This window comes from Eptatretus burgeri, chromosome 15 (assembly GCF_056783735.1).
Source record: "Eptatretus burgeri isolate ZD-2024b chromosome 15, Ebu_testis_v1, whole genome shotgun sequence".
Taxonomy (NCBI): Eukaryota; Metazoa; Chordata; class Myxini; order Myxiniformes; family Myxinidae; genus Eptatretus; species Eptatretus burgeri.
The window spans coordinates 2,824,769-2,837,789 of record NC_140975.1 but is presented as its reverse complement, the minus strand read 5'-3'; the positions used below and the strand labels follow the sequence as shown (position 1 = coordinate 2,837,789).

The 13,021-nt window shown below is 46.1% G+C and overlaps 1 protein-coding gene across 17 annotated transcripts in view; it reads right to left on the bottom strand.

The window, feature by feature from the left end:
* Positions 1–13,021, bottom strand: part of AFDN (afadin, adherens junction formation factor) — a 77,947-nt gene that overhangs the window by 29,965 nt on the left and 34,961 nt on the right. For all 17 annotated transcript variants that reach the window (XR_015051691.1, XR_015051692.1, XM_085857071.1 and 14 more), the window contains 2 exons: positions 430–628; positions 103–200 (listed from right to left, as the gene is read on the bottom strand). Coding sequence is in view for 15 of the 17 variants with exons in the window: in XM_085857071.1 (XP_085713197.1) it covers positions 103–200; positions 430–628 (297 nt within the window). In the remaining 2 variants the exon portion in view is untranslated. The remainder of the gene's footprint in view (positions 1–102; positions 201–429; positions 629–13,021) is intronic.

The following is a 13,021-nucleotide window of genomic DNA, read 5'->3' as shown; positions in this document are numbered from 1 at the left end:
GTGGAGGTCTGACTGCACCCTAAGCATGTTCGATCTGAATCCTGAGCCCACACATCACCAGAAAGAAAACATGCTCCTGCACATCTCTCACTGCTCTCATACCATGTCCTGATGTGTGTACAAAGACTCCAGGTCCATCCCTTCAAAGAATACCATCCAGGTGCCAGGTGCACGTGGCTGGGGCACCAACCTGCATAGGCCTGAAAGCAACACCAAGGAAAATGTAAATGCAAAAAAGCACCAAGGAGCATGCAACTGTAAATGGCTGAATATGTTGGGGGTAATAAGGAAGAGGGGCAGCTCAAAAGTTTGGTGGAAAACGAAAAGAGAGCAGGGAAGAGTCCAGGCAGAATATGGAGGAAAGCCAGCGACTCTCAAGCCCTTGACGTCAACGACAAGTTAAGAGACATGCAATACATTTTGCTTTACCTCTCTGACAAAGTGGGTTGAGAAATTCCTGAAGACCGTTAGGTATGCCCCGGACTATATCACAGGAGTATCCATCCTCAGGGAGCAGAAAGGGAAGCTGAAGATCAGGATCCTCTTCCAGACGAACTTCACGCTCATCACTGTGTGTGAGCTCATCCGCTGTGCTTTCTGCCACGACCACCACGCTGTCTATCACTGCCTGAAACCACAGAGTGCAGCCGTTTGGCCTTTATAATGGAAGCACGTCACCGATGCTACGAGGCAGTCTCAGAGCCTTTTGTAGATACACTACTATAAGTACCAGTCAATCTTAAGATGACCCATTGTTGCAATTTGACCATTTTTCTTCTGTCATAGTGTACTGACCACCTCCTCATGTGCTAGTTTTTCATGCATTGCATTTAAAGCCACAACAAACTTTTATGATGAGAGAATATAGTTGTGGAAATGACTTCAAAACGGTTAACATTGCTTATTACCATTTAGTTAGCTCCTTAGTAAATGTCTTTAAGTAAGTGTAAAGTAATTCATTGTGATCTTAGATATGTGCTGCTTATGGAAAGACCGAAGACTTCTACCCACCCTGGTCTACGTGTCTAAAAATCACCATCCCTTGGCACCTTTGTTTTTTTTTTCTTCTCCCCTTTGTGAATGTCTTAAATGTTCTTTTTAAGCATTTGACGTGTACAAGGGATAGTTGCAAAAGTCGTCATACACAAATGAGTTTTAAAACAATTATTTCATTGGCATTTATAGCACTCTCGTCCCTGTGCCTGCAACACATTTCCCATTCCCCCCACCGATCCCATAGACATAGATGCCGTAGAGAGGGTTCAGCGCAGGGCTACAAGATCGATTCCGGGCCTAGCTAAACTCAGCTATGAGGAGCGGCTCAAGGAGACAGGGCTTTATTCACTAGAAAGGAGGCGGTTACGATGAGATATGACAGAGATTTTTTAAGATAATGAAAGGTAGAGATAAAATAAGTGAAGATGAATTTTTCAACAGAGTAGACAGTGATCGTGTTACGAATTTGGAAGTTTACTACACTCAACATACAGGTCCTATAGCTCAGTTATATCGATTATATGGATAGATAGCTCCCTTTTCCCTTGTTTAATGGGTCATTAAATGTTCCTACGCTGTGGAGTTATTTTTATAGTCAGGTTTTCCATTTTTTATTTTACACCACCAACGACAACAACACCACCAATGATAACTATAACACCAACGAAAACCCTCTGCTCCCGGCATTCTCCGTGCACTCGCTGAAATGTGGGTGTGTTCAGAATGCATTCGCGAACTGAATTCCATTCCCTTATATAATCATGAATCGGCTCGCTTGGGCACTCCAACAAATGGGATGCGACAGCCCCCACCGATGGCGAATGAGTCACGCCGGAAGCGAGCCACGCCCGAGAGGGATAAGAAGGGAACGGAGAGACAGAAGTTGGTTCTTTGCTCTTCTGGGTTCTTCTTTCTTGCTTCTTGGTTGGCGGTTGGTGGTTGTTCGGAGAGCACGGAAGGTGGTTGGTGGTTCTTCGGTTGAATCGACTCAAGCGGATTGTGAAGGATCAGCGCCTCGTCTTCACCAGCGTGGGTTTTGGAGCGTGAGAGGATCCGCCGGAGCTCGGGAGGCTGATCGCGACTCGCCGGTGGCTGGATTTGGCTCGCCTCTCGCTGGTGCCCGGTTCAAATCAGCTTGAAGGTGGACAGGTCCGAGGCAGGTTCTGGTCTTCAGTTCGCCAAGCTGGATGCCTTAATAAAGAACACTTTGGGTCCAATTCTTGTGTGTGTGTGTGTGTGTGTGTGTGTGTGTGTGTGTGTGTGTGTGTGTGTGTGTGTGTGTGTGTTTGTAGCGCCTGTCTGCTAAGTGAGGAATTGTTAAGTGCCTTGCTGTAAATACGTGCTTATCAATATTCGGATAACTTTGCCCTTACGTGCTCCCCTCATTTCCCTATTGTTTAATAAATATCCCCATTTGTGAAATGTATCAGCACGTTCGCGTCCTTTCCTCCATTGGCTTAGCGTGCTGAGTGTTGGAAAATTAGCAAAGCCGTTGTGCCGCCGTAAGGGGGATCTTTGGACCTACGGATCTCGGTGACCATCCGCTCGGGTCACACACGGTTCGAGTACGCTAGCGGCTCGTTCCGTACGGGTGCCGTTGAGGGTGTGGAGACTCGGTAAATTGCCACGTGGATATCTAGGTATTTTGAAAATTGGCAAATAACCCTGTACCATGTGGAAGAAATACTGATGCTTCACGGTCCGATAAGGGACCCGTATTCTTCGTTTTTTTTCCGAAGAAGTACGATCTAAATTCCGGGTGATCGGCGGAGTCGACTCTAGAGCTCCATCTAGCGGTCGTGCTCATCGCCGACGCCCGGCCTGCAACAATAAATCCAGGGGCTGTAGCCTGAGAGTAAAGAAGAGGAGAGTTAAGACGGTAGTAAGGCAGAGAGTAGTTTTACTCAGAGAGTAGTTAATGCATGGAATGGTCTTCCTTGAAAGGTAGTGGCAGCAGAAAAAGTAGATAAGTTTAAATTAGAATTAGACAGGTACCTGAACTTATGGAGATAGAGGGGTATGGGGATGTTGAAAAGACTTTTAGGTAGTTTGAGCATTGATGGGTGATTGTGTACGGAATGCTGTTGGTAGGGGTCTTGTCAAGGGGGGTTGTGTGGTCGATGTTATGTGTTTTTAACCAAGCCCATGCCCCCTCCCCTGAGGGGAAGAAAAGAACAAAAAAAAATTACAAAAAAAAACCTCCAAAAATACAAATTATTTCAGTAACGAAAAACATATTTTTTGTATTTTCTTCCTTGGATCTTGTGTAGATGGGTTGGTGTGGTGTTCGTGCAGGCATGATGGGCTGAATGGCCTCCACCTGTGTTGGATTTCCTTGTAACCCTGGAACCGAGTTGAGAGAGTGCAGCACAGGTATGATGGGCCGAATGGCCTCCTCCAGTGTCAAGGTCCTTTGTTATGATTTATTGGCCTCGTATCGATGTGGTCATATACTTTTCCACAACAAACAGACATCATCAGGTTTTGTATTTGTGTCCAGCAGAATCGAGTCTGTACTTCATGCAATGTAAAGACGGTACTGATATTTTCCGTGGGGTTCATAAGAGGAAACGGCGATGGAAAAAAAAAAAATCCAACAATGGATGCTATTTCCGTATTTACCAAATGTTACGGGTCTGCCCTCTTTATTAACCATAAATATGGAGATTGGGGTCGAAAGGAGGAAACCCAGCAGGAAAAAGTGGTCCTGAAGTGGAGAAAGAAAATTAAACAACACAACCAAGAGTCCTTAAACCACCAAGCCTTCTGGTAAATTACTGTAGTATATCAATAAACATGTGCAAACTGCTAAACAATGCGAGGGGTACATTTATGTAATCAGGAATGTTAATGAAGGATCCAAGAAGAAATTGAGTCCCCACTCTTCAGACGAGCTACACCAACCCGGCGGGTAAGACAACGCGAGACGTGTAAGGTACCACCAAGGTAAAGAAGGGCTCTTTACACACAAGCCACGACAAGGTGCCAATATCAGGGGAAAAATAATTACCAGCGAAACTCCACGATAAGGGCTGCCCTTTTCAGCAGAACACCAAGCACAGATATCCGTCGAGTGGAGTGCATCTGATAGACACCAACAGACGGCAGTGGTTTGTACCCAAAACACCAAGCAAGCTGATCTTTCACGTGGAAAGAAAAGATGTCCGAGGCGTTCAGAATCCGAGTCAATCCGAGATTCCAACCGCGACTGAACAACCTGCTCGTCTCTCTTCCGGTTGAACCCGGTTCCTGAAACCCCCCGATCAACCCGAGCTCAAACATATGAAGTCATGAAAAGCAAAGTGATGCTGCTACAGATCTCAATTGCACGCAAGTTCTCCTCCACATTTTGGGAGACGGTTGAAGAAGAATTCTCCCAAAGAAGGAATTGTAAGCCCCGTCTCGGTGACAATTAAAGGTGCAGTCTCGGTGCAGCTAATATAAATCGCTCACTAGGGATGATTGAACGTTTCAGCCTTCCATTCCGATTGGAAAAAAACCCGCCTTTTATTACCCCACCCCCTTATTGTACAATTTCCTCCTTCTAAATCACTATATTTTCATTCCAAACCTCATCATTCAAATCACAAATTAATACCATACCATTGATATAACAAAATAAAATGTTAACAAACACTCATGATGGAAACAAATATCAATGCCATTCCAACGTGATAACCGACACAGACAAATCTGCCAGCGAGCAAAGCAGGCTACGTAACACCGACATACACAAAGACAGATACGTAACACCGACGGACAGATGGTCTCCGACCTGGCGGACATCTGATCACGGCAACGCGCTTGCAAGTTTTGCAACCGGCTAACTTCGACAGAAATACCTCATAAAAATAGGGGCAATACCCCTGGGTGCTCACCTGGTGGAATAGTGAGGCTGAAGAGGAAGTCAACGTGGGACGGAATCAGCAAAATGTACCAATGAACCAATGTTATAGCAAATACCTATTTTGGGGGGCAACCACCCCCGTAAACTCCGATTTTTAGCTCACCTGGAACATAGTTCCGGGGAGCTTATGGGATGGCGCGTCGTCCATCCGTCCACAAATACTTGCGACTTCTTCTCTGAAACTACACATAGGATTTCGATGAAACTTTACCGCAACGTTCATCACCGTGAATGTACCAAAGTTCGTTCATGACATTAGCAAAATCGGGGTCTAAGGGGGGTTGCCCCCCAAAATAGGTATTTGCTTTCTTCTCTGAAACTACACATACAATCTCGATGAAACCTGACCACAACCTTCATCACCAATGATGTACTAAAGCTTGTTCATGACATTAGAAAAAAAAAAAAAAATAAAAAAAAAAAAAAAATCGGGCTCTATGGTGGTATGAGGGAGGCGACCCCCAAAAAATATGTATTTCCTTTTTTCGCCGAAATTACACACAATGTTTGGAACGAAACGTAACTATTTTGATGAAACTTTACCACAACCTTCATCACCCCTGATGTACCAAAGATTGTTCACACCATTAAAAACAAACAGAAAAGAAAAAAAAGTTGGGGTCTGAGGGTGTCTATGGGGGTTTGCCCCCCAAAAGAGGTATTTGCTTTCTTCTCAGAAACTACACACACAATTCTGATGAAACTTCACCACCGCCTTCATCACCCGTGATGAACTAAAATTTGTTCATGCCGTTAAAAACAAACAAACAATATATATATATATATATATATATATATATATATATATATATATATATATATATATATATATATATATATATATATATATATATATTGATGTCTCAGGGATTATAGGTCAGGGGTTTCCCCCCAAAATATGAACTCGTTTTTTTCTCTGAAACCACTCACACAATTTTGATGACACTTGATCACAACCTTTATCACCCGTGATGTACCAAAGTGTTCATGGCATGAAAAAAATTCCATAGGTATTTACTTTCTTCACCATGACATTTGGTGGGTCATCCATGCCTACCTGTTAATGTTCCCTGGTTATCTTATCCAGCCGCTGCCAGGTGAGTGCCCAGGGGTGACACCGTTGCCAGTGGCATTATATTTTCAGGTTGTCCGTCTGTATGTACGTACGTTCATGCAAATTTTCTCTTTTCTCTGCAACTACTTATCTAATTGACACGAAATTTTCACCATAGATGCGACTACTCATGGAAAATTTATGATAATTATGATGACATTGGTCACGTGGGATGGAAGCCTTGTTGGAAAAACGGAAAAACTTTGGGCCTCTGTTTTTCTGAAAGCACACCATGGAAAAATTGAAACTTGGCATATGGCAACTACTCTCTATGAGGAATAAGGGTATTTGACTATGACGTCATTGGTGAAGTGGTATCCCGGTCAAAATTTGACACGTAGAACGCTGCATTCGATCAGTATGAAAATTTGTGAGGTTCGTCTGGGGATCGACAAATTTTGACAGATTTCCGACGCCATCGGTCATGCTGTTTGGCAGCCATTTTTGTTTTGTTTTAAAAACAAAAAAAGGGGGAAAAAAATATTCTCCAGAACCGCTTTGAAGATTGAAGTGAAACTGCACAGAAAGGATCAACAAGCCATGTTGAATTAAGTTTGATAACTATGACGTCATAGGTCACATGGCCTGGCAGCCATCTTGGATTTACCCTATAACCTTCAAAATTCTTCTCCAGAATGGCTGGACAGATTGTAGGGAAACTTCAAACACCAATTCACCATGCCTTGGTGATACTAGGGTAATAAGGAATAATCAATGTCACATGGTTGGGTGGCCATATTGGATTGAAGAAAAATATTAAATAATGCTTTTTTCTGGATATTGTCCAGACGTCTATTGACCTCCGGTTGTGAGCCGGAGGTCAATAGACGTCTGGGTCGGGCCTGGGGAGTCATGGATTCACTGGATCATGGGGTGTGGCGCTGCCGGTACCTGTGCGGGAGGACGAAAGTCCGAGTCTTCAGGTCCTTGGTACTTCCAGTCTTGCTCTATGGGTGCGAGACTTGGACTTTGACCAAGGATCTGAGACGGAGACTTAATTCCTTTGGTACCAGGTCTCTTCGAAGAATCCTTGGCTATCGCTGGTCGGATTTTGTGTCCAACGAGCGGTTGCTGAGAGAGACTCGGATGAGATTTGTTACCTGCATAGTCCGTGAGCGTCAGCTGCGGCTGTATGGACATATGGCTCGTTTTCCTGACGCTGATCCTGCTCATGGATCCTGATGCTGATCCTGCTCAGGGAGTCTCATGGGTGGAGGAGGCCAGTGGGCCGACCACGTGCCTCATGGTTGCAGCAGGTTGACCATCATCTCAAGGAGATGGGGATGGGCCTGGCATCTGCCTGGGGGATGGCCAGACGGAGGCCCCTGGAGTACCGGCGGAAAGTGGACACAGCGACGCGCTGTTCTGGCACATGCTCCCATACCTGACCTTTTTCTGGAACCGCCTATCCGATCAAAGTGAAATTTAACAAGTATCATCTAACACTATTGCTGCATAGAGTGGAAATTATGTCATAAGTCACGTGGTGTGGCAGCCATATTGGATAGAAAAATGAACCATATCCGATCAAAATGAAACTTCACACACGTGATCCTCCACCAAATCATGAGGAGAGTTGAAATTAAATTTTCAATGCCAAAGGTCATGTGGTTTGGCAGCCATGTTAGTTTGAAAAGCGAAAATTCAAAAACTTTTTCTCCAAAACCGCTTAACGGATCGATGTGAAACATGTTGCTATACATGGAGCAAGGGCAGTGGATCACAACGGCAGTTTCACGTCGATCGCTACAGAGGTTTCCAAAATATATATTTTTAGCTCACCTGTTCGAAGAACAGAGAGCTATAGCGATACCCCCGGCATGAGCGTGAGCGTCAGCATCAGCGTCAAAATGTTTAAAAAAATTTGGTGAAAGTTATTTTTCCTTTCTAATGTTTATATCCACCACACTATTTTTTATACGCCCAATATATATGGGCGTATTATGTGTCGTCAGTCCGTCCGTTCCTGTCCGCACTCTAACTCCCAAAGTTTTAAACTTTCACGTTTCATATTTGGTACATAGGTACAGACTGTGGAGACGGTGTGTCGCGACATACTTTCGTCATCTAAAGTGGTTGCCATGGCAACCAGGATGCTGTTTTCCACGTAGTAGCACAATTCTGTATATACCTTCTTGTTTGGGTGTATATTGTGCTCACTTGCGCTCTTGTTAATGATTACAATATACAAATACATATCTTCTTCTTCTTCTTCTTTCGGCTGCTCCCGTTAGGGGTCGCCACAGCGGATCACCCGTATGATCCGCACAGTGATTTGGCACATGTTTTACGCCGGATGCCCTTCCTGACGCAACCCTGGTCGCCTCTTACGACACACAGGGATATGGTACACCTATTTTTAACCGGGGTATACACCGGCCCAGTATACTGGTACTCATTTCGCCGACCTCGGAAGGATGACAGGCTGAGTCAACCCCCTGGTGTATTAATTCAGTGGCTCAACGGGGCTTGAACTCAGGACCTTTTGTATCCCAAGCCGCTGCCCTAACCACTGCGCCAACACACCAGGCTTAATATACAAATACATATATTGCTATAAAATTATTTGGATCAGACTTCACTGCAATGCTTTATAAAAAAATATTAATTATTAGACAAGTCTTTTTAAAACGATAAATGTATAAACAGGCGAGCATTGGGTGGCTTTGACACCAACTCTGGTTAATATTGTTGTGGTTACCAAATTCGCAAACCACCATTCAGGTCCCTTAGGTGAGATATCTCGGTAAGTATATGTGTAGTTAGGCCCAAACCCGTTGTCTAGTGGGAATACATGTCATTCATGCGTGCTGCGACTCTTCAGGATAGCCGTTTTTCTTTTACTATCTTTATTTTGGACCAACCGCCATTGTTACCGCCACCAACCACAACATCAACCACCCACCGCGGCGCCGCTTCACGTCACACCTCGCAACCGTCGCATCGCCACCGTTCTTGCGCCACTTGTGGGTACCGGTGTTGGACTCGTGCAGGGCGCGCGCCGAACAGCGTGTACAAAACCACGGATTTTCCACTTCAAAAACGGATCAAAAACGACACACGCCCACTTTTGTTCCGTCCAATCGGTGAGCGAGGGGCGATTTGGCCCCGCCCCCAGGGCGTTGGAGGGCGATCGATATATGCAAATTTATGGATCAAAAAGCATTCACGCCCACTTTTTCTCGGGCCAATGGGGAGCGAGGTGAAAGGTCGAAGGGAGGGGGTCAAAGATGAGAGAGCGAAGCCACGGGGCTTATAAAAGCGACCGCGTTCGTCAGTCAAGTGAAGAAGAGTTAAGACTTCGCGGGCGGTGGAGTTGGGAAGAAGAAGCCAGAAGGAGTTGGTCGTCGTCGTGTGCGTTGGAGTCGGAACGGAGGGGACGGAGCTGTGGAGAGGCGGCGAGGGCAGACGAGGGGGTGCTCGCGTCGTGCAGGGAGCTGCACACCAGGGAGGCCGACGGCGCGACCTGGCCGAGGTGGAGACGCTCGTCGCGGGACTCGAGGCAGAGTGGAAATCCTCTATACCCCGAGCATCAGCAACCCCCTCCTGTTTCCCCCCGCGCTGAGATAGTGCGACCAAGGGGGCCCCTTTCCCACCCCCTACCAGACACTGCCCGCGAGGCCCGCGGAGTTGAGGCACCATCGCCGCTCCGCGTCTCATCACCAGACGGGTAGGCCCGACCCGGTCTCGGCCTCAGGCCCGCCTCATCTTTGAGGGTTCTCTTTTCTTTTCCTTGGTTTTGGGTATGTGTTGTCGGCGCCGTCTGTGAAGTAAAATTGTATAAGTGTTGCCGTGTGCTCGCGTAATCGGTATTAGATCTGCATTGTCGCATTTGCTTTTTGTGTAAATTGCATTGTGTTTTTCTTTTCTATGTGCTTTTGGTGGAATTGAATATGTGTGCTTTCCGTTCATCGCGAATAAATGTGCTTTGTGTTGAACTGTTTCCCGCTTCGCTTCGTCATTTCTTTCATTGAATCCTCATCTTGCTTCACGTAAAGGGTTGGTAGTGGGCTGAATACGCCCGATAATTAATCGAACCGTCGAGGTCGACGAATAACACCGCTCGGTTATCCCGATAGTACGGAACGGGTCGCTTAAGTGGCCCGTGTCCGAAGTCGACCTGCGGCGAGGTGCGATCGCCCGGTCTACCCTCCGCGTGGGTACTTAGGTAGGTCGAATTTGGCGAGCAACCCTATCCCACGCGGGGGCTGATTGGCTCGATCGCGGTGAGACCGAAAGGTCCACCCGTGACTGGTTCCCGGCGTTAGTCCGAGAGGGTCACGACTGGATTGTCCGTCCGGTGGGCGACGTGCCGCGATTCGAGTTACGTGGCCGTCAGCACGCCGGCGGGCGCGAATCCGTAACAATATGTTCCTTTAAACCAATGCAGCTGCCACACCACGTGACTCATAACATCATTTTAAAGTCAAATGTATGCAACAAGGGGAGTGGATCATCACTGCAACATCTCACATCGAAAGGCTAAGCGGTTTCAGAGAAACAATATATTTTTAATATAAGCGACTCGGCATGGGGAATATTGGTTGAAAATTTCAGCATCATCGGTCACATGGTCTTGCAGTCATGTAGGACAAAAAAAACCCCTATCTGATCAACGCGAAACTCCAAAGACGTGATTGGCCACCCATTCTAAGTTTGATTTGATGAAGAGGACGTCGTGGGTCAGATGTATAAGCTTGCATGGCAAACTTCCCTCGTATGTCATGTTCAAGAGGAAGACAATATCCAAAACAAGTTTCCAGCCAGCGTCATTGTTCGTGCACAGCAGAAGGGGTGTATAGATGAGCGACTTGCAGTGGTGACTCTTTTTACATGTATCATTTTAAACGTGAACATCTGATGCAGGCAGCATTAATCCACCAACCTTGTTCCTTCCATGCTGACGCTAAAATAGCAAATGCTGGGTAGTAGGGCGTAGTTTAAAACTAGGAACAACCAATCAACCCCGAGTACTTTTCTATAAGAGGGCAGGAAATGAATTTAAAAAGGAAGAAGAATCATCTCACGAGTGCGAGGAGCCACAGGAGGGTGAAGCTTGAAGAAGTACCAGTGCTGCTCGGTTCTTTTCATTCTTCCTGGTTGTCTTCGTTTTCCCTTATTTCTATCAGCGGTTCTTAACTTTTATCCCGTGGATTATTCGCATTGACCAAGAGAACTTTCTTACTTTGCAGACCTTTGTGTTTGACCCAGGTTTTGAGGAACATTAGCTGCATCTCGGTGGAACCACCACAGACAAACTTTCCTACTTTCCGGACTTGGTATTTTCATCAGTTGAAAAATCAACATTTCGTGACGTGTTTACTGCCGAGATTTTCGACCCGAATTCTGAGGACCATTGGCCACATGCATCTTGGTTGAACTTTCACCATTACTCCCGTAGCTACGTTGGCTGAGTATTATGGAGATTGGGAGACTGCCGCCATTCATCTCACCACTGCATGACCCACGTGAGTGGAAATTCACACACATAATTTCTACAGACTGGTCCAGGACTGGGTACGCACGGTCTGGAGTAGTAGGCCGGAATGCGATCTCTCCTGACGATTTAGCATGCTCGTCCTGGTTGCATTCAGTTGTCACAAGACTGACGACACCAAAGTGCTGCTCCGTCGGACCAACACCGATCTCGTCATTATTCCAGATAGGATGACATTGCTCCTGCAGCCACTCAATGTGTCCATCAACAAACCGTTCAAGGACAGACTACGTCGCTGCTGGTCTGACTGGATAATGAGTGGGGAGAATAGTCCTGCGTAGTCTGATATTTCAGATAAATTGTTCAAATTTGCATAAAAGCACCAAGATTGGTACACATGTAGAATAATGTATTCCAAACAATTCTAGATATGGAGCCACCCGAGATTGTGCTTTGGTCAGCTTCGGCGACCATTTTCCAAAATGGCCACCATTCTACTTTAGCGAAATTGGCTATATGCTCTTATTCTCTTATTGTATTGGTGGTAGATATAAGGAAAGTGTAAAATTCAGTAAATTGACCATGAAAAGGTGTATTCAAATATTATGAGCCAGTATTTTCTTCATGGTGACGTGTCTCCTCATTGGCATTTGGATGCATGTTTGCCTCCTCAAACTCCATGATCACTCTGGTCACCTCGGGTCCAGCGACCATCCAGCGCCTCAGAGCCCTGGGATTGTCCGTCAGGCCAACGGCGCCTCCGTCACCCTTGACACGGGCATTGTTTTGTTCATGCGCTTGCTCAAGAGGAATTGCTGAGAATGCCCTCTTGGTCTTTTGCACTGTGAAGTGGCCTGCCTTGAACTCATTGTAGATCTCTGGGTGCTGTTGTGGAAGTTCTGCCATGTCACGCAGATGGACCGGTATCCACCGGGCATAGTTTATATGGTCCAGCGTGAAGAACCATGGGACCATCTCAGTGAGAGCATCCAGGTACATGATGAAATCTCCCTCTCTCAGAGATCACACGTAGATTAGGATGGAGAGCTCCAGATCCAGGACTGTTGCCCAGTACAAAAACTGGGGAGAGCTGTTCTCTTTCTCATGGCACCAGTCTTCGAAGGCCTTGGGAGGCTAGTCATCTTCTGCAAGGTCAGCTGGTCAAAGCTGACCAAGGCAAAATCTCGAGTGGCTCCATATCCAGAATTGTTCAGAATACATTAGTCAACATTTGTACCAATTTTGGTGCTTTTATGAAAAGTCGAACAATTGGTTTGCTATGCTGCAGTACGAGAAGACCTACACCATGAGCGGGAGGATAAGAAAGGTTGACCTTCCGATAATCTGCGGCTGGATCGTCAAGGTGTTGGAGGAGATACCGTCGGACATCATCAAGCGAGCATTTCTGAAATGCTGCATCTCCAACAACATGGACAGTACAGAGGACGACATCATTTAGGAGGAGGAGGAGGATGCAAATGACAATGACACCGACGTGGACTTGCTCTACCCTGATTCGGATAAGGAGTTACGTGCCGTCTTCGATGAGGAAAGCATTGACGAGGTT